General features: G+C 41.4%; 1 protein-coding gene across 1 annotated transcript in view; it reads left to right on the forward strand.

Moving 5' to 3' along the window:
- Window positions 1-24,460, forward strand: part of PIWIL2 (piwi like RNA-mediated gene silencing 2) — a 44,942-nt gene that overhangs the window by 2,137 nt on the left and 18,345 nt on the right. The window contains exons 2-14 of the mRNA XM_058194838.1: window positions 2,356-2,542; window positions 5,115-5,193; window positions 5,294-5,447; window positions 6,716-6,883; window positions 8,969-9,079; window positions 9,855-9,972; window positions 12,145-12,269; window positions 14,849-14,929; window positions 15,477-15,590; window positions 18,119-18,307; window positions 18,552-18,636; window positions 19,882-19,971; window positions 22,477-22,617. Of these exons, the coding sequence (XP_058050821.1) occupies window positions 2,360-2,542; window positions 5,115-5,193; window positions 5,294-5,447; window positions 6,716-6,883; window positions 8,969-9,079; window positions 9,855-9,972; window positions 12,145-12,269; window positions 14,849-14,929; window positions 15,477-15,590; window positions 18,119-18,307; window positions 18,552-18,636; window positions 19,882-19,971; window positions 22,477-22,617 (1,638 nt within the window). The 5' untranslated portion in view covers window positions 2,356-2,359. The remainder of the gene's footprint in view (window positions 1-2,355; window positions 2,543-5,114; window positions 5,194-5,293; window positions 5,448-6,715; window positions 6,884-8,968; window positions 9,080-9,854; window positions 9,973-12,144; window positions 12,270-14,848; window positions 14,930-15,476; window positions 15,591-18,118; window positions 18,308-18,551; window positions 18,637-19,881; window positions 19,972-22,476; window positions 22,618-24,460) is intronic.

The following is a 24,460-nucleotide window of genomic DNA, read 5'->3' on the forward strand; positions in this document are numbered from 1 at the left end:
TATTTTTCCGGGTGTCGCATCACATGTCTGAAATATTATAACTTTTGCTTTTTGATGGTTTTGATGATTTCCCTTGGCTTTCCCAGGCGGCTTATCACCTCCTCATTTCTGATTTTGTCAACCCGGCTTATACGTAACAGGTGCCTGTAAATCCACATTTAAAATACTTCTAAGTCCCTTCAAGTGGCTTTCTGTCCGAGACCAACTCTCCACTCCGTAAAGCAGGATAGAGAAAAGATGTAACATCTGACAAGCCTGAATTTTCAATCTTAGGCTTATGTCATGACTGCAGAAGACCTTTTTCATTTTGAAGAACGCTGTTCGAGCTTTCTCTATCCTTGTCTTCACTGATCATGTCCTAGCTTTCATGTAAATTAAAACCGAAGTATGTGATCCTTTTGACTTTTTCTAGTGGTATTCCTTCCAAATTTATCAGTGGTAAATTAATGGGTGGTTTGCTGACAACCACGGGGTTTTTGAGGAGTTAAGCTTAAGCCATATCTTTCAGATATTTCTGAGATTCTGTTGATAAGGAGCTGAAGGTCTTTATGCTTACCGGCAAGCAGAACTGTATCATCAGCATATCTTAAATTGTTGATCTGAACACCGTTTACTTTGAGGCCAGCATCAATATTTTCCAGTGCTTCGTTGAAAATTGACTCAGATGTGTATGTGTGTGTGTAGCATGGGTATATATGTGTTTGGATAGATATACACTTTCTCTTGAGAGCTGGCAACAGAATTTCCTTTTTAAATTCTGTAGGCCGGTGTGCTCGCAGTTAAAAAAAAACCTGACAAAAGTTAAAGAGATTGGACAGCCATTTAATCGGAATGGTATAGGGCAGGTGCGTCCAACCTTGGCAACTTTTAACACTTGTGGACTTCAACTCCTGGCTGGGGAATTCTGGGAGTTGAAGTCCACAGGTCTTAAAAGTTGCCAAGGTTGGATACTCTCCGGTATAAGGTTGAGCAGGACTAGATGGCCCTCAAGATCCGTTCCAATCTTATTAGTCTATGTCAGGGGTGTCAAACTTGCGGCCCACAGGCCAGATGCATCACACACTGGTCATGCCCATGCCTGGTTTAGTGAAGGGGGAAAAAGTTGTGATACATCACATAGTGATGTTGTGAGTTTGACACCATTGGTTTATGTTGTGTTGTAAATTAATCAAGGAAAAAACCAACCTAGAACTAAGGAGGAATTTCCAGACAGTTAATCAGTGGGACAGCTTGCCTCCAGAAATTAATGCTCCAATACTGGGGGCTTTTTAAGAAGAGAGTGGACAGTCATTTGTCTGAAATGCTATAGAGTTTCCTGCTGGAGCAGGGCTTTGGACTAGATGAGGGGTCTCCAACCTTGGCAACTTTAAGACTTGTGGACTTCAACTCCTAGACTTCCTCAACCAGCTTGCCAAGGTTGGAGACCCCTGGACTAGAGGACCTCCAAGGCCCCTTCCAACTCTGTTATTTATGTTCTAGATTGGCTGGACAAGATAGTGTTGGCTAGGGGAGGTTTTCTATAGCAGGGGTCCCCAACCTTTCGGACCTCAGGAACCACTAAATTCATAATTTTAAATCCCACGGACCACTAATATGATCTGCCTAATGACTGGCTGGGTGAGCATGGCTAGGTGGTCATGTGACTGGATGGGCGTGGTCAACTCGATGTCACGTCGAGGGGCACCTCGCTGGCCTCTACTTGCCCCTCCCCTGCCAGCCACTCTTCACTTCCCAACCCGGGCACCTTAGGGTCCCAACAGGAAGCAGTTGTTGTTGTTAAGCAGCCACCATGAGAAAGAGTTGGCCAAACAGCTCAGTTCAGATTGGAGCTGACCGAGAAGGAGGCTCAGCAGAAGCACCTCACAGAGGACTAGGAGCATAGGCTTTCCAAACAGAGCAAAGACCTGTGGGAGTGCAAGGCCAGGTACCAGTGCCTGGAGGCTCAGCGGGCTGAGATGGTCAGCCAGTTCCAGGCCATGATGCAGTTCCACTGGAACAAGACCCTCCAGCTCTTTGCCACCAGCAGCACTTCCCTCCAGCCTTCACCCAAAGCCTCGCACCAGGAGGCTGAAGCAGACCCCAAGTTGGAATTTCTTGCCCCTCTGACCCACACAAAAAAGACCCCGAAGGTGCAGCAACACAAACGTTCATTACGCATATCCAGTTTGAGGACCCCTGATTTAGTACAATATAAAAAATGCAAATAATTTTTCTACGGACCACTGCTGTTCTATAGGATGCTCATAAGCGACCTTGTTGCAACTTATGTGGTCTGGTCTTGCTACATGTGCCTTTTGCTTCTGCAAACGCTTGTACTCGATATCTTCCCAAAATGCATGTTTTTCTTCCAAGCAGGACCATGTACCCCACAAGGCCCGTGTTTCGGGGTGGAGCCATGTTTCAGATGTCTCTGCCTGCGCAAAGGTCAGAATCTCAGCCACAGACGGTTGAGGTTAGAGAGACGGCAGAAAATTGGGGCAAAACCTTTCCTTCAACGGTCAAGGCAGAAAGAGGACACTCCTCAGCAAGAGGTGCCCCAAAGGTGAGTAGATGATTTTTACAGTAGAAGTTGATACCACATAAATTTCTGCTAGAAAGGAATTAGATTGAGCCTGAAACCTATTTGAATGTATGGTATTTTACTCATTTGGCTGGAATAGTATATAGGCGGTTGGTTTCATAAAATGCATGGTTTGCTGAAACTGAAGGGACAATTGAAATCAAATGATATTTCGGTCCAAGGACATAGCATGCAAGTCTCCCCACGCCCCCAAATCTCCACCGATAAATAATATTCCTTATCTGGGAAGTGGATGGTTTCCCTTCCTTCAAAGATGAGGCTTCTGTTGGAGATAAAGGGGAGGACACTTTTAAAACCATAAATAATTTAAACCTGATGTGGTCTTGGTTGCTTAGAACTGCCTCTTGACTGCAAAAACAATCATTGCAATTTTTGGTCAGCTACTAGATGTCATTCAAAAAGTAGGCGGACTTAAGGCTATAATGAAAAAAAAAACATGTAACTACACTTGTCATGTTACCAACCCAGTTGCTCCAGCACATAATTGTACAAGACTTCACATGTGTGGAATTTCCAAGGACGAGCTAGTCTTGCAGGATACAGGTTTTTTTCTGCAGATTGCAATTTATCTTCTCAATAAAGGTAGGTGAAAAATAGATGAGGAGTACGAGTCCCTCTTACAACAGCTTCACCCCAGAGTATCTTTTATTTATTTATTTTATTTGTCACAACAATGTATATAAGTATAAGCATGAAATAACTATACGAATTGGGTACAATCAAAGGGAACATTAGGACAGGAACGGTAGGCACGCTGGTGCTCTTATGCACGCCCCTTACAGACCTCTTAGGAATGGGGTGAGGTCAATAGTAGATAGTCTTTGATTAAAGCTTTGGGGATTTTGGGAAGAGATCACAGAGTCAGGTAGTGCATTCCAGGCATTAACAACTCTGTTACTGAAGTCATATTTTCTGCTGTCAAGATTGGAGAGGTTCACATTAAGCTTAAATCTATTGTGTGCTCGTGTATTGTTGCGATTGAAGCTGAAGTAGTCTTCGACAGGAAGGACATTGTAGCAGATGATTCTCAGGTCATGCCGAAGTCTACCACCAGACTTACTACCAGACTTGAGTAAGTCTTCTACCAGACTTACTCAAATCTCTTGGCTTCCTAGATCCATGATGGCAAACCTATGGCACGCGTGTCACAGGTGGCACACGCATATCTGTGGGTATGCGAGCATTGCCCTAGCTCAGCTCCAGCATGCATGCGTGTGCCGGCCAGCTGATTTTCAGGCTTCAGGGGGGCCTCTGGGGGCTGTGGAAGGCCGTTTTTGCCCTCCCCAGGCTCCTAGAAAGCCTCTGGAGCCTGGGGAAAGCGAAAAACTAGTTTTCTGGGCATTGGGAAATGGGCCTTTTCCGGCCTCTGGAGGGCCTCCAGGTGGGTGGGGAAGGCCATTTTCATCCTCCCCAGGCTCCAAGAAAGCCTGTGGAGCACGGGGAGTGTGTGGCGGGTCATGCACGGATGCGTGGGGGCCATTGAATTATGGGTATGGGCACACATGCGCGTGGCCCCCCCAGCACTCCCCCCGCTTTTGGCACACGACAGCAAACAGGTTAGCCATCACTGTCCTAGATGGAAATATTTTGAGAGAATAATATTGGCTTTTAGCTGTCTTGCACACCCTTCAATGATCCTTAAAATGCAAACATTTCTAAGGGGATTTCAAAGTACAGCTATAAATATTTTTCACAGTAGCAATATATACGGCCTCTTCTAAATTCTGGGAGCAGAGTCAAAGTCACAAGAGAAGATAGCATAACATCAGCCAGCAATTCCCTGTTCAGCAGAAAGCTCCACCACCTCCAAGGTCAGGTCCAGATAAGCACAGGAGGTGCAGTGCCCTTGATCTAATTAAAGGGAAGACACAGGCATCAGCTGACCCCATGGAAGTTGAAGGCCTAGCTCAATTGTTCTGCATCTTGTCCATAGAACAAACCATCATATGCAAACTTGAAGTCAAATCAGTGTCTGTTGCAACTGATTCTCTCAACACTTTGCTATCCTCCGGATGTGTCTTCCTGTTAATAAATTGACACGTTCATTTTCCGAGTGCCTAAAATGAGTATCAAAACTCGTGACGTATTGGGACTTCCCCCACCCCCCCTTGGTTAAACGGGGCATGGGTATGGCCAGCACGTGAGGCATCAGGCCCGTGTTGCAAAAGGTGATCATATGACTCTAGAACACTGCAATCATCCTAAATATGAATTAGTTGCCAAGTGTTCTGCATTTTGATCACATGACCACGGGGCTGCTGCAGTGGTCGCAAGTGTGAAAAACGGTCGTAAGTCACTTTTTTCGGTGCTGCTGTAACTCCGAAGGGTTACTAAAGGAACTGTTGTAAGTTGAGGACGACTAGTATTTCTTGTAGAGATTATTTGAAAACAATAAAGCTTATAGGCACAGAAGAAGTCGCTGCTTTAGCGAGCTGGAGACCTTTCCCTGCCCTGTTTTGTTTCTCTTAATGTTCAAGTTTAACTAAAGCTTTGTAGTGCATAATAAAAATCTGTGTGTTCTCTTCTAATTCAGGAGCCTTTCTTGACTGTTCCAACATTGTCCTCCATGGTTCAGGGCCTCAGCCTTGAGGCCGCTCCTAGGCCTCCTTTGGGTAAGCTCTCTTGCTACTTAGGATCTTCTTCTTATACCTCAGTGACTCTCTTTGGACGTGTAAGAAGAACTTGTGTTCTATCTTGACTTGGTTTTTCAAGGAGTCTGTTCAGGCCGAGGGATTGCAGGGAGAGGAGTGGGTGACATGAGCATGAAGCCCAACGTAGATCTCCTGGGACAGCAGGTGTTTGCAGGGTTGAGAGCAGGACCAGCTGGAGACAGCAAGACGGAACAGATGCTTCCTGGCCGTGGCAAGTGAGTTAAGCCATCTTGGGGTCAAAGGGGGCGGGGGGTTGGTAAAAATGGCAAGTTGTATTAAACATCCTGTAATTCCATTATTTTGGTTGGTATAGTTTTTGGTCAACTAAGCATGAAGTCAGCTTACTTTTCTGTTTATCATTGTTGTTGTTTTTTATTTGTTTTTATTTGTTTTTATTTTTTTCAATGATAAAAATGGCTGCCTTTATTTTAAGCAGAAACACATTGGGACATAGATAATTACGTGCATAGATAATTACACAGAGAACGTCCAGTCCTGTGAAAGCTAATTTCTTGAATATTTTGTGTCCTACTGTGTACCTTCAACTTTTCGTTCTGAAAAATTGCTGCTTTTGGAAACAAAACAATAAAAACTTTTCTGATTTTTTTAAAAAAAGTCGTGATGATATATTAAGTAGTAAAACTCATGAAGAGATATTAGTGAGGTTTATCTAACGTGAACATTGCACTCATATCTGCAATTTTTGCAGTATTTATGTGTAATGTCCCAGTGGTGAAATCCTGCCGGTTCTCTCCGGCTCACATGAACCGGTAGTGGCAGCAGCGTGTGGTTCGGTGAACCAGTAGCGACGGCAGCGTGAGGCTCCGCCCACCTGCTTGCATGTCATTACTTCCTGATTTTAACCAGGAAGTAACCTGTTTTTGACCTGCGCATGCTCAGAGGGTCAAAAATTGGATGCGTGCGCTTCCGAACCGGTAGGGAAGATAACTAGATTTCACCCCTGTAATGCCCTCTGAAATATTTGTCTCTTCTAGGCTAAGAAAATAAATGGGATAAATCAATTCTTATATGAACTGACTTTTGTTCACACCTTGGCAGTTTCCTATCTCTCTGCATCCACCCTCCAGATCTGCCTTGAGTGGTTTCCCCCTCCCTTAGGAGAGGGTTTAAGTGTTTAAGGAGTTGGACTGGAAACTGGAAGTCCTCGCTTAGACACAGAAGGCAGCTAAGTGACTTCCAGCCAGTCCCTCTCAGTCCAACCGACACACCACAGGGAGGTGACTGTGGGGAAAATAGGAGGAGGCAGGAGTATTATGCAGGCCACCTTGAAATGTATAAATAAAACTGGGATACAAATCAAAATGTTGCTTCAAAGCTGGCTCGGGAATTCTGGGAGTTGAAGTCCGCGAGTCATAAAACGCCTGTCGTCCCTCACCTCTGCTTTCAAAGCATAAAAACAATACAGAAATTTTATCTTTGTGGGTTTTAGACATTTTTTGTTTCCCTTTTAAATATTCTCCAGGTATATGGAAAGTGAAAAGCCATTTTGGGGGCTTGAGAAAACAAGCCTCTTGGGGCGTGGCCGAGGCTACCCAAGCCCCTTCCCTTCGGCCTCCGAAGGTCTTCTTCCAGCACCATCAATCAAGCCTAGTCCTCCTCCTGTAATTTCTGATGAGCCTGTGGATAAAAAGTAAGTGAGAAATGGTCTGAAGAAGGCAACAAAGCCAAACTCCTGTAAGTCTAGTAAATGCTGGATACCCCAGTGCTGAGATCAGCAAATGAGGTGGGACTGGTGTTTTTTTTTTAATATATATATATAGAGTATTCTTTATTGGCCAAGTGTGATTGGGTACATGAGGAGTCTCCATTGACATCGCTTAGTCAGAAGGTCACAAAAGGGGATCACATGACCCCGGGCCACTGGAACCATCATAAATAGCAGTCAGTCGCCCAAGCATCTGAGTTTTGATCATGAGACCATGGGGATGCTGCAACAGTCAATAGGTGTGAAAAGTGGTCGTAAGTCACTTTTTTCAGTGCGCCTGTAACTCTGAACAGTCACTAAATGAACCGTTGTAAATCGAGAACTACCTGTACTCTTTCTTGTTATAGAATAAATAACAGCAGAATTTTGAAAGCTCTATCAGAGTTTTTGAGTGCCCCCCCCCTTAATAGTACACGAATTTCTTTTGAATGCTTTTATCTTCTCTGGACTATGTAATTACATCTCCATGTTCCTCCCCCTCACCCCACCTCCTCCCGCCCATGGCTCTTCCTCCCTGCTGGCAGCTCTACATATGTTTACATTGTGTGCCTGTGGGTGGCATGTGAGAGAGAAATCCTGGAGTGCTATAAAACAAGGCAGGGAGTGTAGAGGCCTCTGTGACCATAAACTCAGACCTGGCAAGCTTTTCAAGGGCCAGGAGTAATCATATTATTTACAGTTTTACTGTAGTTATATAATGTAGCTTTATTATTGGGGGTTGTTTCTATTACGTTGGCAGTGGCTCTTGCTTTTGCATGCCTCTTATAGGAGCCTTGACTGCATTAGTTTACAAATTCATAAATGAAATCATGCGTGTTCAGTTCTATCAAATGCTGTTATATTCCCTGTGTGAATAATTTGCCAGAGTAACCAAGGATCTTTCATTCCTGAACTTGATTCTGAATTCTGATATTATGCTGCAGCAGATTTAAGTTCAAAATGGTTTCTTCCAAAATCACTTCGAGGTTGAGAAGCCACCATAATTTTATTTGTAAACTGCCTAGAGTACAATGCAAATGTGATGGGTGGCAGAGTAATTTGATAAATATGTTCTTGAACTGGTAAGAGAAGGTTAGAGATTTGGAAGTAGTTGTTCAGATTAATTAAAATTACTACCCAAAAAACTCCACAATTTTCCTTGACTGGTTTTTTCCAAAATACTTTTAATATCTCCCTTTGAAGGATTTGTAATTCTTGAGCACATTCTTTGTGCTGAAATGAATTTATTTTTAAATACTGCTTTTAAGTTATTGTGCTGTACCAATTACAAGTATCTCAGATAGCCATAACCCAAAAGCTTTTGGCTATACATGTGCTCGGTTTGGAGTAGATACAAACAGAAAATCAATAGCTTAAGCGAGAAAATTTTTTTTTTGAGTTTTCTGAATGTAGCAACCTCTGGTGAACTTCTGATTTGTGCAGGTCTTTAGAGAAGATAAAGCTATGAATTTTTTTTCAATTTGCTCAGAAAAAAAGTAAGAAATTTGGCTTGGAGTAAGACTATGGGGTAGAAGTATCGTCCAAGAAGCCAATCATATACAAATTACTTCTAGAACAGTACTCCTGTTTTGGACAAAGGGATGGAAGTGACAAAATATATCTAAGAATAGATGTTCTTGACAGATGCATCATTTTTATTGGATACACTGAATTGTATTTGTTTATGTAAAGATACAAATTGCTAATGATTTTAGCAAAACCTTTCATCCAAAAATGGTTCCCAGTTATTGATATTCTAATTCTTTGAACATTGGAGAATATTTTATTTATTTAGTGTATGACAAATACATATGGAATTATAGTGGTTCAAAAGTTAATGTCCAGTCCACCCAGCCATTCAAGGACAAGTTGGTCTGGGTTGAAAAATTTAGACATTGGGCTGGTGCAAGCTCTTGATGGACAATTGGAGAAGAAGCGCCCAAATACAGTATTCATGAGATTCAACTTCCTTACTGTCTTTCTCTTAAATGAAGCAGAGAAATTATGATAAATACACTTTCATCCTTCCAGAGAACCGCTTAAGAAGCAAGGGTCAAAAGGAGTAGTGATCCCTTTGGCACTGAATCTGATTCAGATACACTGTAAAAATGAAGCTGTGTATCAGTACCACGTGACATTCAGGTAACAGTTCTTAAATCTTAACTCTTTCCTCAACAGCTGAAGGCAGTTGCTTTGGGGTCTATCATGGCTTCAGTAACTGAATGCGGATAGAGAAGATCCAACATCTTTTATTCAAATTGTTCTCTTAAATTGCAGTCCAATTGATCCAACATTTTATATGCTAAAATTTAAAGGAAATATAAATCGTGTTTTGAAGCTATGTGGGAAATCTTTCATATTTTCTAAACCCTGAGGCTGTCTTGATAAGGTGCTTTCCAAAGTACCAGTTGCCAGCTTTATGAGCTAAGAAGGCACCTGTCCAGATGGTTAGTCTCAACCCAAATATGTCTTGCATCCAAAGGCAGCAGTTTTAGCTAACTAGTTTGACTATGGATGCTACCGTGTTAACGTTTTTGGTGGGACACCCCCCCCCCCCAATTGTCAGTCCATTGATACATTTCACTTGATAACGTAAAGCTGCAGGGAATCTGAACATTTTCTTGTAGAAATGCAGCCTAAAGACCCTGCATCATCTTTGGAGCCAAGACTGAAAAAGAAAATAGTTAAAGCTCTTCCTTGATGCTGTCTTTCAGTGAAATAGTGTAGCCAACCAGCATGTAGAAGTTGCCTTTCTAGCGACAACGTTAAGGAATGAATTTTAACGGTTTTCCTGTATTGGTATTTCTGTCCCTCTTAAGTAAAATGAACAGAAATGAACATTCTTTATTTTTTTCCTAATAAAAATGTACCACCCATGTTTTTTTTTCTTCTTCTTGATTTTCCTCTTGTCTTCCAGCCCAAACATAGAATGTAAAGGCATGCGTCTTAGGATGCTGAAAGAACATCAGTCGGTGATAGGAGACATTTCCGCATTTGATGGCTTTCTTCTCTATTTGCCCATCAAATTGTCTCAAGTAAGGAAAAACCAGAAGAGTTTGCTGCAATAATTTTATCTGACGCGGGCGTTTAATTCCAACTCCTTATTTTGTTAGTTGATCAACCCCCAGTCTATTTGGATGGAGCACCACCTGAAATTTTTCTGTCTCCTAGGAATAACCAAGCTGATACTGAGGTTGAAATATTTGTAGTTCACGATGATAAATGCTTTTTAAAAATGTGAATTGAAACAGTGATTGTGTGTGTGTCTAACACCTGAATGTTTTCCTAGTCTTCTGTGAGTTTGGAATTGAATTGTGCCCTTTAATTTAATTTAATTTATTCTTTTGAATTATACTGCAACTGAAGTATCCCTGATAATATTGAAACGTTCCTTGTGAAATGAGCCAAAGGAGTCAGTTCCCTTCTCATTTTCCCAGATTATTTTGTGATTTCTCCAATAGCAATAGGTGACAGCATATCTGAATTCCTCAAAGGATTTCACTTTACGGTTTAGCTGTGGCTATGACCATTGTATTAGTGGACAACTTTGTGCTCCAGATATTTGTTAATACAATTATGATCTACCTGTCCTATGATACCTTGGGTGATGTCCCCTCCTGCACCATCCTTCACAAATTATCCCATGAGATAGTCTATGGAGATTCTCACTCATCCAGGTCATGGTTGTCCCAAAGGTGCTTTTTGAAGAGGCAACTGGACTGTCTGGTTTTTCTTTGAAGATGTTTTGCTTCTCGTCCAAGAAGCTTCTTCAGAGAAGCACCTTTGGGACTCCCATAAGATAGGTTGAGCTGAGCTGAGAGAGACTAGTTCAAGTCATCCAGTTTTCTGTATTTTAAACAAATAATATACCCTGGTCTCAACATCTTCATCAATGTAACCTTGAAAATTTAAAATAGATTGATTTGTTTTCTAATATGTTCTTAAAAGAGAACACAGAAAGAAGGACTGGGGTGACATGATAGCAGTTGTCCAATATCTAAGGGGCTGCCAGAAGAAGGGGGGTAACCTTATTCCCCAAAGTACCTGGCAGGACAAGAAGCAATGTATGGAAGCTACCGTATTTTTTGGAGTATAAGACACACTTTTTTGTCTCCCAAAAGGGGGTGAAAATGTCTGCGTCTTATAGACCGAATGTTGCCGAAGCCCTGCCCACCCACAAGCGATTTTATGGCCTCTGCACGCCCTGTTTTTGGGCCTTTTTCAGGGCCTTTTTTGGCCTATTTTCGAGGTGCTTTGCAGCCCATTTTGGAGGCTTTTTGCAGCCCATTTTGGGGGCTTTTTTCTGCCTGATTTTGAGGCTTTTTTGGTCCATTTTTTGGAAAAAGGCTGAAAAAAGCCTCAAAAATGGGTTGCAAAAAGCCTCAAAAACTGGCCCCAAAAAGATGCACCTACATTTAGAAGAGGAAAACAACAAAAGCCTTTTTTGTTGTTGTTTTCCTCTTCTAAATGTAGGTGCATCTTATAGTCAGGTACGTCTTATAGTCCGAAAAATATGGTAATCAAGGAGAGAAGCAACCTAAAGCTAAGGATACATTTTCTGACAATAAGAACAATCAGTGGAAAAACTTGCCTCCAGAAGTTGTGGGTGTTTCATCACTGAAGGTTTTTAAGAAGAGATTGGACAGCCGTTTGTCTGAAATGGATTTAGTGTCTCCTGCTTGAGCAGAGGGTTGGACTAGAAGACTTCCAAGGTCTCTTCCAGCTCTCTTATTCTGTTAATATTATATTAAGCATGAGTTTGCTTTCAACTGTATCTCTTCACAATAAGAAAAAAAGGTGTCCAATCTTCATGTTTCAAGGGGTTTTCTTAACAGAAAAGTTAAGAATTTAGCAATATAGCAAAAGAAGAAGTATATTAATACAATATGCAATTTCAACCGCAACGAAATAAGGCATAGTTATAAATAATGGTTTGTTTCGTTTCCTTTTCATTTAGGTTTCATTTTGTCTTTCTTTTGTGTGGATAGACTAATTCGAAAACAAAGCACTTTGAAATGTTACTCTTTGTTATCTTGAGAGGGCTAAGTTATACATAATATCTTTTTACTGCAATATTTACTTACTGGCAAGAATTGGAACTGATTATTTTGTAGTTTATTTTGTAAACATAATGGTTTTGGAATTCTTAGGTTGTTTTTTACTGACCTGTATTTGAGTTCTGATAGGATATATTTCTTCTACTTTAGACTCTTAACCTGAAGTGTGAAAGAAAAACAGATGGAATGGAAGTCAATTTAAAGATTCAGATGACCAAAATTCTGGAACCGAGTTCAGAGTTGTGTATCCCGTTTTACAACGTTATTTTCAGAAAGTGCGTAATTTCTGCTGTCTCACATCTGGATTTGAAGCATCCCATAAGTACAGCCATTCTTAAAATAAATGAATGTTATACAAAATATCAATGTTAAAATGCTTAGACCTGCTTTTTTTAATTGAATTTATAACAGTTGACAGAATGTTGACCACTATGTTAGTATCTCTTAACATTTCTAATCTGTGTGATTGAATAAGTGAATGATTGAATGTCTGAACAAAAGCTCGATAGACCAGTCCTAGAACAGCTCTGCACAATTAATAGTTCAAATATAATACTCATGATTATTTTAAAGCCGGATCATTTTAATATATAGCATTACAACTTTAAACCATCAAATTGTATCTATCTACTCACAAGGAAGTGTGCGTCTTACGTAATGAATGGGGCCAAGTGTCCAATTTAAGATAGTGGGAAAATTTTACAACTGGAGTTTTATACAAATAGGCGTGCTGTACAGAAAAAGGATGGGATTCAGATTTTTGCATTGTGCAAACAAGTACATGATTATTACAGAAAATATAAATGGCTGCAAAGCTCTGTTTATTTTTAAATCAATATATGTTGTAGTGACCAATTGGCATGCGTATCATTTCAGTACAGATAAAAGAAGTGATTACACGTTATTTTGATTGGTTCTTTTTCTTGGTGCTTGAAATTACCTTAATCTCAATTAATCTACCTACTTAATTCATGAAAGAGGGTACACCAGTTTTCTCTATCAGCATTACAGGTCGTCCTTGGCTTGCAGCCACAATTGAGCCCAAAATTTCTGTTACTAAGCGAAACATTGGTTAAGGAATTTTGCCCCATTTTACAAGTGAATCACTGCAGTTGTTAAGTTACTGACACGGTTGTTAAGTGAATCGGGCTCCCCTATTGACTTTGCTCATCAGTAGGTTGCAAAAGGTGATTACATGACCCTGGGACACTGCAACCGTCATAAATATGAGTCAGTTGCCAAGCATCTGAATTTTGATCACATGACCCTGGAGATGCTGCAACGATCATATGGTCATAACTCATTTTTTCAGTGCTGTTGTAATTTTAAATGGTCACTAAATGAACTGTCCATAAGTTGAGGACTACCTTTACTGCAACCTAATCTAGTCAAGTTGCATTCAGGATCGGCTTCAGTTTGGGATAACATCTCTGGCCACATAGAGAAGTACAGTGTAAGATTCTATACAGTAATACAGTTTTAAGGGAGGAAAAAAAAAACCCTTGGCCTTTGGATCAAACCCTATTTTAACCAAAGAGTTCATGATAGGGAACAATTTCGATTCTTGGCTCTTGTTCATCAGGCTAGAGGGAAAAAAATGGGAGTTGGTATTATTTAAAACGGGTGTCGAATTCAATTTCATTGAGGGCCGCATCAGGGTTGTGTTCGACCTCGGGGTCTGGTGGGCGTTGCCAGGGTGGGCGTGGCCAGCTCGACGTCACTCCTGTCGGGGGGGCGCCTGTGGCGGCCTGAGCGCTCTGCCAGCAAAAACTAAGCTTGAGAGGGTCGGGTCCGTTTTCACTGGCAGAGGGTTGCAGGTGGCCTTCGCAGCTTGAAAACAGCTTGGGGGGGGGGGGCACAAGTGACTGTCCCAAGCTCCGCTTTCGCTGGCAGAGGCACCGTGGGCCAGTCCTTTGCTGTTTCCAGGGTGGCCCCACGGGCCAGATCTAAGCACCCTGTGGGCTGTGGGCATCTGGCCTGTGCACCAGGGATGAAATGCTACCGGTTCAGACCAGTTTGGGCGAACTGGTAGTAAAAAATGCTACCGGTTCGGGCGAATCTGTATTTCCGACGATCAGCTGGGTGACGATCAGCTGTGATGTGTGATTTATATTAGCTAGAATTGTTGGATTTCCTGCTTTCTAGCTAATCTAAAAGTCACGTGGCACAGCTGATTCACCCTCCCACCCCGCTGTTCTACTTAACCTCTGCAGACTTGGAAGGCTTCAAAATGTTCCTTTTTTAGCGCTGTGCAGGCGCACCTCAGGCGTGCCTGCGCACGCAAAGTGCGTGCTTGATAGCAGACTGACAGAACCGGTAGGCGAGTTCAGAGGATTTCACCCCTGCAGCGGGCCTTGAGTTTGACCCCCCCCCCCCGATTTAAAAGAATGGAGCCTGCATTTAAATTCACTCTTGAGGTGAAAAGTAGAATGAGGCTCTTTTGCATCTGCTGCAGTGTTGGATGCTGGAATGCCCGTGGACTTTGGATTGTGCTTAGTTATTCATCTTAAAATCCTGAAATGAAGAAAGAGAAGCAGAGAGATTTGATACCAGAGATAGCTATTTACCAGAAATATTGTGTGGGTATCCTTCACATTCAGGATCAAAAACAAACAGCAGGAAAACCATCATCGTTTTAAGAATTGGAGAAAGAGATGTAAGTCTTCGCTCTAGGTCTGATCTGAAGATGTTTGAAATCTTGTGGGAGCTGACCCAGGTTCTTCTGCCCTCCTTTGGTGATGGGACTGGCAAAATAAAAGGGATTTTATTTGTGCCCAGAGTTCACGCTTTAAACAGCAATTTCATTTCTCAGTGTCATATTTATCTTGGTGTGTTTTTTTTTAATGTATTCTAGAGTGATGAAGATTTTAGGTATGAAACTTGTTGGGAGAAATTTCTATGATCCTACTAGTGCTACTGTACTTCAGCAGTACAGGTTGGTATGTTGCTTTGTGCACTAGTGTTTTAGTATTTGATTATTTGAACTATATGCTGTGCAATAGAAGCAATATTCTTTTAAAATATGTTTATGCTGATACATTTTCGCACGTTCTATAGCAAAAACTGAGTTACTTTAGCTAATTGCAATATATACCAAAATTAGCTGCCTTGTGTCTCTGGAAAGATTTAAAATAATGCTGTGACATATTTTTAGTGGATTATTTTATTCATTTATTTGTGCCTCAATCCTAGTGAGCTCTGGGTAATCTATGGACATTATTAATAATATATAATATATAGTAATAAATTAGACTGCAATTTCATCACATACTAAATTTTATTACCTCATCAGAATGTTCTGTGACAGTATATTTTAATATTCAATCATTTGCATATGATTGTTGTTTAGAATTGTAAACAGTGAAACCAGACGGTAGCAATTATTAACGATGACTCTGTTCATAAAATCAGTTTGCATCTTTTAATTAAGGAGTTTCCCTTTGATAGTAAAAATTAGCCTCTTTGTGTATTTTTGTCAAAAGTTTGCAAATATGGCCTGGCTATGCAACTAGCATCCGAAGGACAGATGGTGGGCTGTTTTTGTTGGTTGATGCTGTTCATAAGGTTATTCGGAACGATTCAGTCCTGAATTTGATGTGAGTAAAAATGCTGATATCTTAAATACTTATAGAAAGCATTTCAAAGACCATTAAGAATATTGTGACCCTTATTTTTGTTGTGATATAACAAAAACCAGTACCTAACCAAGATTGCTCCCGAAGTTTAGTTTGTTTGGGCGCGAGTCTCAAGAGTTTGGGTAGGAAATGATTTTGGAAGTGGTGTAAAATAGCTTTTAGAAAGAAGATAATTTTTCTGGAAATTAGTTAGAATGGAACTAATAGCAAGATGTGTGCATGAGCATTGCTCTTGGTAATGTGAGATGGAATGTGCTCACTTCCAATGAGAGAAATGTGCTGGTCGTAATCTGCACACTAGATCTGTCCCATTTTTTTATATGAAAGAAATCTGTATGCAAACTGAGGAGATCTAAAAAGGAATTTTCCATAATGAGTCTATAGATCATGCTCAGGAATTCCACGCCCATTTGCGCTAGTCAGGTGACTGAGGGCATGGATAAACATCCAAGCAATCTCAACTACTCAGAAAGAGTGATAACAACCAGATGACTGCAAAGAATATAAATCCTTCCATCCTCCACCACTCAGTCAGAACTGAAGAAGCTTCTTGGATAAGAAGCGAAACGTCTTCAGGGAAAAACAAAGTCCAGTTGCCTTTTGAAAAAGCACTTTTGGGAAGCCATGGCCTGGATGACTGAGAATCTCCATAGAGACTCAGGAATTCTAGGAGTTGAAGTCCACAAGTCATAAAGTGCCATAATTGTCCACCCCTGCTATAGATAAAGCTCCACTATAGAGAACCTCATTTTAGATCTCCCTGGCTTACACATTTCTAGCAAAATACTTATTTGTATCTTTTATGACCTTTAATTTGTTATTTATAACTGCATATCTCTAGTTGGGGGGGGGAAACATTTTTCCTGTTGTGTTAAATTTATGTTTTACCGACAAAGAAATAAGGGGAGACAAGTATAGAACTATTTCAAGCTATTTAGCACATTTTTTCCTGTTATAATGTATTTTAATTATCTTTTAACATTTAGTGGCCATCTGATTTTAAAATATTCTGGATGGCTTACAGTTTAAAATATATATATATATATATATATATATATATATATATATATATATATATATATATATATATATATATATATATATATATATATATATATATATATATATATATATATATATTTGTTTTCTGAGATTTTCGCGGGTGTTTGTATGTAGGTCTTTGTTTATTGGGTTTTCTCACGTAAAATTGGAAGTGTCTTGGCGACGTTTGACGAAGTCTCATTCGTCATCTTCAGGCTTCAGCTTTGTGCTTTTGGAAGCTGCTCTCAGAAGCATGAAGCTGAAGCCTGAAGATGACGAATCAGACTTTGTCGAAATGTCGCCAAGACACTTCCAATTTTACGTGGGAGAAAACCCGAATAAACACAGACCTACATATATATATATATATATATATATATATATATATATATATATATATATATATATATATATATATATATATATATATATCCAGGAGCACACATATACGCACACACACAACAAATTGACAAGATCTCAACATCCATCTTATCCCAACCCTGAAGAAATAGTTTTTTGTTTTTTGTTTTTATTTGCATTTATACCCCGCCCTTCTCCGAAGACTCAGGGCGGCTTACACTATGTTAAGCAATAGTCTTCATCCTATTTGTATATTATATACAAAGTCAACTTATTGCCCCCAACAATCTGGGTTCTCATTTTACCTACCTTATAAAGGATGGAAGGCTGAGTCAATCTTGGGCCTGGTGGGACTTGAACCTGCAATAATTGCAGGCAGCTGTTGTTAATAACAGACTGTTTAACAGTCTGCGCCACTCAAGGACCCCTTGAGTGTTGGGCTTGGAGGACTTTGGAACTTCACCACGATGATGGTGTTTCAGAGAGCTGGTGCCATGACAGAGGGTCATAAGGTGATGTTAATCCTGTGTGCTTGTAGAATGCAGAATTCTCAGAATAAGTTTATATTGAACTATCAAATATGCCAAGTATCTCTCATGCAGCTCATTATTTGGCTGTGTAAGACCATTCCACAACATTCAAAAGAGAATAAAACAGAAACAGAAAAGGAAACAATAGGGCTGCAGCCCATCCCTTCCAGCAACCAACATTCAGATAAGCAGGGATCAGCACCAGACAATCAGACAGAAAACAATATTCTAATTGAGGAACCACCAAGAAGGAAATTACACTTCCACCAAAACTGACAGGAAAAACTGCTGAATATAAACAGGCAGCAAACTCTGCCCTCACGTGCACTGGAAATGTTACCTAGTTGGCTAATGAAACATCTGTAAGCAAACAATCAAGGCCAGAGAGCACCAAGAACTACAAAGCATTGCAAAGTTAGATCTAGATGAGTGGATTTGGCAGATGGGATGTTGCCAGTGGGGTAAACAGACTTCTTAAAGTCAGCTGGTAAACACAAGGTGAGACCATAATTTTTGCCTTCCTGGTTTTTAACTTGAAGCATTTCTGTTTTCATAAAGGCATAGAATCTACCAACAGAGTCGGGAAAATTTCCAAGACGAATGCATGAAGCAACTTATCGGTAACATTATAATTACCCGTTACAACAATAAAAATTACCGAATTGATGACATTGATTGGAACAAGACACCACAGCACAGTTTCACCATGTCGGATGGGAAGGAAATCACTTTTCTAGAGTATTACAGGTAAAAGATTGTGATTCAGTTGTTTCTACGATGTCTAGATAAGATGGGTAAAAGAAAATAATTAACAGGAGAAAAAATTCCAGTACCTTGCATAGGTTTTGTTAAAAGTGTCAGCCATTATCAAAGTCATTAAGTACTTTGGCTTAATTGGAATTGTTTTTATTAGTCTTTTAGCTATTGATATTTAAAATTATCAAGTGAGTTTAGTTTTCTTCCTAGAATTCATGTGACATTCTCTTTCCAGTAAAAATTACGGGATTACCATTAGAGAACTTGACCAGCCACTGTTGATTTACAGAGTTCAAAAAAGAAAAAATCCTCCAGAAAAGGTGAGAATTTGAGCAATTGCAATTATTAGAAGCAACCAATTGCTGGCATTTGTAATGCAGGCCTCAACTAGAATGGCTTGATTTATGTGACTTGTCTTGGGTGACGTTTCTGGGCTAGGAACACTTTTGAGCTATGACCGAGGATTGTGGGAATTACTATGGGACAGATGTCATGGGCGTGGCTTTGATTTCTCCTACCATCAGCCCTCCCCCCACTCCCCCAGATGTTACCAACCATCAGGTTGGGTTTTTTTGTAAATAAGGCTAATCAGTTTAATGGGAAGCTTTAGGCTGTGATGCCCCTCACTCTTATAGTTTAAGACCTTATATGAATACAAGCATTCAACTGGCATAGTATTGGAAATTGGCCATTGTTGGTCAAGCACTTCAGTCTTCCAGATTAACTGCAGCAACAAACAGGAAGAGAGGATAGGTTTTAACACTGGGGGCTTTCAAGAAAAGACTGGACAACCATTTGTGTGAAACGGTATAGGGTCTCCTGCTGAAGCTGGGGGTTGAACTAGATGACCTCCAAGCTTCCTTCCAACTATGTTATTCTATGTTCTATCTTATTAGTCCTAAGACAAGACATCTCTTGAGTGTTAGTCATAAGCCATTAGCTCACGTGTTAGCTCTGCTAGCCCTGGACTATTCCAACTACCACTTAACGTTTTTTCCACAGGGTTTGGAGAGAAAATCGTGACAATTAAAAAGCCAAACCCACACCACCTATCTGGTTTTCTCGTCACCATTCCCTTTCCTTTTTTCCTTTCCATATAATGTGTACAGTATATGGGGTATATCAGGGCTGTCAAACTCAAGGCCCGGGGGCTGGATCCGGCCTGGGGGTGCTTAGATTTGATCCATGGGGCTGCCCTGGAAACAGTGAAGGACCGGCCTGCGGTGCCTCTGCCAACAAAAATGGAGCTTGGTAGAGTCTCCAGAGCTCCATTTTTGCAGGCAGAAGGTTGCAGGAGGCCGTCACAGCCAAAAATGGAGTTCGGGAGCCCATTTTCGCTGGCAGAGCGCTTGGGTCACCACAGCCCCCCCCCCCCCCCCCGGACACGAGTGACGTCAAGCTGGCCACGCTCACTCCAGCCCACCAAGGTCAAACACAATCCTGAGGCGGCCCTCAATGAAATTGAGTTTGACACCCCTGGCGTACATCAACCCAGCTGATTCTATTCGTGATTTATTTCTGTACATGATGTGCGCTAACAGGTTTTGTATTTGATTTTCCTGCAGCTTCAGGAAGGTGAAATCCTGTTAGTGCCAGAGCTTTCCTTCTTGACGGGCATTCCTGAGAAGATGAGAAAAGATTTTAGAATTATGAAGGTGCCGGACTATCTATTTTACACGGAATTGGAATTTGTTTATAAAATTCACAACCTCTTAACATCAAATATTTGGCCTCTCGCCAATTTTCAAGTCGTAACTGGCCGTTCAGAGCCCTGGTTTTGTTGGTTCAATAGCATCTGAAGCCTTCTCGTCCCGCTCTGCTTGAAGAAGGATTCCCGTGGCCTCCCAGAGATCTTCCGTGGCTATGTGGTGATGTAATTGGCTGACATTTTAAGCTTGTCTAATCAGCCAAAAGTTGTAGTCGCCAATCTCTTTAACGATTTACTCCTCCTCCTCAGATCACAAGAGAGTCATGGTATTTTTCTTCTAAAGACATTATTGAACTTCATATATATATATATTGGTTAAAGTGCTAGATAGTTTCTGGGAGACCACGAATTCTAGTCCTCCCTTAGGTCAGGTGGTTGACTATAGGCCAGTCCCTCTTTCTCAATCCAGCCCATCTTACACATATGTTGTGGGGAAAGTTGGAGGTGGAAGAATAATGTATGCTACTTTGAATTGTATAAGATAACATGATGGAATGTACGCTGTGCATCTAATAACTACCGTAAGTTTTAAAACACAGTAAATCTCACTCTCTTCGATTTGAAACTTCGGGAGGGAGGAATCCAGGGGTGAAATGTAAAATTTGTTACTACTGGTTCTGTGGGTGTGGCTTGCTGGGGGGGGCAGGGTAATGCCACTGGGTGGGCGTGGCCAACTTTTTTTCTTTTACTTTTAAAAGCATTTTTTCTACAACCTCCTCGGCCGAAGAGGCTGTAGAAAAAATGCTTTGAAAGGGTTCTGACAATCCCAGCTGAGTTGCTGATCGCCAGAACCCTTTAAAAGCTTCTTTTTTTTTTAACAGCCTCTTCGGCCGAAGAGGTTGTAGAAAAAATGCTTTGAAAAGGTTCTGACAATCGCAGCTGAGCCGCGCGATCATCCGAGGCTTTTTTTTTTCTTTTAAAAGCATTTTTTCATCCAAAGGAAAAATGCTTTGAAAAGGAGAAAAAAAAACCCTCTGACGATCGTGCAGCTCAGCTGGGCATGCGGGGGGAAAGGGGGGGGGGCAGGGATTTTTGCTACCAGTTCTCCGAACCACCCGCTGCCATCTCTACTGGATCGGGCAATCCGGTCCGAACCGGGAGCATTTCACCCCTGGAGGAATCCTATCATTTATCCCTGCCATTTCTTGCAGTGGCTTAAGAGAGACCTTAGGTGCTGAAGTGGCTCCTGCTTGGATTATAGGAGGGGTGTGTGTGCACAAAATGGAACACGGTTTCCATGTCCGACTCAAAGTTTAGCTCGGCTGTGGTTTGGCAGAACTAAAATAAAAGCATCCCAGCCTTCTAATTTAGAACAAATTGTGATTTTACTATAAAAGTCACTGATGACCATTTTTCACACTTACAGCATTCCATGATCACGTGATCAAAATTCAGACGCTTGGCAACCGGCTCACATTTATGACGGTTGCAGTGTCCCAGAGTCATGTGATCCCCTTTTGTGACCTGACAAGCAAAGCCAAATGGGGATGCCAGATTCACTTAACGGTAGTGTTACTAACTTCACAACTGCGTGGATTTACTTAACAACTGTGGCAAGAAAGGTCGTAGAAGGGGTTAAAACCTATTTAACAACTGTCTCCTTTACCAGCAAAAGGAGGTGCTCAATTGTGGTCGTAAGTCAAGGATTCTGTTCAGAGGTGTCTGCAGGATGTGATTTAAAAAACCCTCAAGATGGTGACCAATAATAATGCAAAAAAAAAAACAACAACCCAAAAACCACCCATCTGTTTTTTTATGTGCAATTACACACACAATTTCTGTTCCTTGTGAATTTTAAAAGCAACTAGCTGCCTGTAGCCTTCCGGGTGCGCTTCAAGGTTTTGGTAACTATCTTCAAAGCGCTCCATGGCTTAGGGCCGGGCTACTTACGGGACGGTCTGCTGCCACCGATTGCCTCTCACCGACCCGTGCGCTTTCACAGGGAGGGTCTCCTTAGGGTGCCGTCTGCCAGGCAGTGCCGACTGGCGACACCCAGGGGAAGGGCCTTCTCTGTGGGGGCTCCCACCCTCTGGAATGAACTCCCCCCAGGACTTCGTCAACTTCCTGACCTTCGAACCTTCCGCCGCGAGCTTAAAACACATCTATTTATTTGTGCAGGACTGGACTAGAATTTTAATCTTAAATTTAATTTTAATGGGGTTTTATTATTTTAATTGTAATTTTAAATTTTGGCCTATTTAAATAAGTTTTTTAATTAGTGTTTTATCTTATATTATATTTGTATTTTTATCGGGCTGTAAACCGCCCTGAGTCCTTCGGGAGATAGGGCAGTATAAAAATTTGATTAAATAAATAAATAAAGTAAGTAAGTAAGTAAGTAAGTAACTGGAGAAGCTCCTCCTTCAAACTGCTGCTTTGCTGGCCATGAGTTATGTAAGCTTCCTTTTTTGAATACAAGCTGAAATGCCTTTTCCTCCCCGTCTGTACTCAGGATCTTACGCAGAAAGTCAACATGAGTCCCGAACAGCATCACACCTCTCTGCTCCAACTGCTGAGCAGAATTGAGAAGAATGAGAGTGCCCATAACGAATTGTCCCGGTGGGGACTTTTCTTGCATGGGGATGTTTATAAGGTAAGAAAACTTTGTGTTAGCTTTCCCAGTGCTTTAAACTTTGCCTGGTGGGATCCTGCCTATTTTATGAAACATGATTTTGACAAGAAGAGATTGATACCCTACGACCCCCTTCCCTCTCTTATTTGGTTTATGCTAACCATGTTGTAGAAAATAAATGGCTAAGCTATATATTTTTCTCCTTTTATTTTGTAGCCTCTAGGACAACTGTTAATAACAGAAAATAAATAGGTCGTTCATTTCTGCAAAGTCCCGAGAGTATTTACCCAAAGGTAGTACACTTTTGGCCCGGATCAGAAAGTTGTGTAAGAGAGATAGCTGCATTTGTCACCACATTCCTGCCTTGAGCTGGTGGACAGCACCGAATCTACTTTATATCTGATTATTAGAAGCTCAAGGCAAATGAGTTGAAGAATTGAAAATTTTTTAGAAGTTAAAACTCACAATTTTTGAGTTTTGAGTAGTCATAGAGGGGAGAGTTTTTTCTACTACTCAAAGCTTATTTTTGTTTCCTTTTTCTACCTGTAATCTTGGTTCACCAACTTCTCCATGTCTGTCTTCTTGGAAAAATGCAGGCTTTATAGAAATGTTCAGTACCACAGTACAAATTAGGGGACTGGAGACTAAAACATATGAAGAACGGTTGCAGGAACTGGGCATGGCTAGTCTAGTGAAGAGAAAAACCAGGGGAGACATGATAGCAGCCTATCAATATTTGAGGGGCTGCCACAGAGAGGGGGGGGGGATCAACCTATTCTCCAAAGCACCTGAAGTCCGGACAAGGAATAATGGATGGAAACTGAACAAGGAGAGATTCAACCTGGAAATAAGGAGAACTTTTCTGACAGTGGGAACAATCAACCCATGGAACAGAAGTTGCCTTCAGAAGTTGTGGGACCTTCATCACTTGAGACTTTCAAGAAGAGACTTGACAGTCATCTGTCAGAAAGGGTGTAGGGTCTCCTGCTTGAGCGGGGGGGTGGGTGTTGGGCTAGATGACCTAGATGACAGGTCCCTTTCAACTCTGTTAATCTGTTTAAAAAAATTGAATTTCAGTTTTAAATTTTGAGGGAGTCACACTGGGGAGACAATTGTTCCTTTAAAAAAAACAACTGTCAAGGTTCAGCAGCACTCCTGTCTAATGCTTTTCATGACACGGGATGATTTATTTGAGGAACCACATTTCCCCAATTACACAAGCTCATCCCATCAACTCTGGCAAGAAGGACATGCTACAGGTTCCCCCCTCCAGAGAACTACACTCGGTAAGCCCAAGGAGGTGGGTCTTTTCCACTGTGGGGCTCACATCCTTCCCCCCCCCCCCCGAAAACGAGGTCATCTTCATCCCTTCTTATTTTCTGGAAGTCCATAAAGATCTGGCTTTGTCTCTAAGCCTGGGTGTTTCAGGGGACCGGTGAGATCTTGGAACTGCTCTTTGTCTTTCAAACTATGACAGTGTTTAATACATTTATTGTTTTATGCTGGTTTTGCTTATACGATGCCCAGAATCGCTTCTTGTGAGGTGGAGGGGGCATAGCAACAAATTCTCGGTCTTGAAGTTCTGCCTTGTGCAACTTCGTAGATTTTGAAAATCATAACACAGCTTTGCCTGAGCCTGTTTTTCAATCTGCGAAACAGCTGCTCGTGCGATTGGAGCTTCGCACGTGAGTGCGAGCGCCTTCTGCTATGGCACAAAGCTCCATTGTGTGCCTGATGCTCGCACAAATGGAGCTGTGCGCGCACCTGCTACATACACACGTGCACCGGGCTGGAAAGGTTGGGGACGGCTGCTTTAAGGCATATTTGGTGCTGAGCTCTGGAATTAAAATGGGCTGAGGGTTGT

The sequence above is a fragment of the Ahaetulla prasina genome, chromosome 9, assembly GCF_028640845.1.
Source record: "Ahaetulla prasina isolate Xishuangbanna chromosome 9, ASM2864084v1, whole genome shotgun sequence".
In the NCBI taxonomy this organism is placed as follows: domain Eukaryota; kingdom Metazoa; phylum Chordata; class Lepidosauria; order Squamata; family Colubridae; genus Ahaetulla; species Ahaetulla prasina.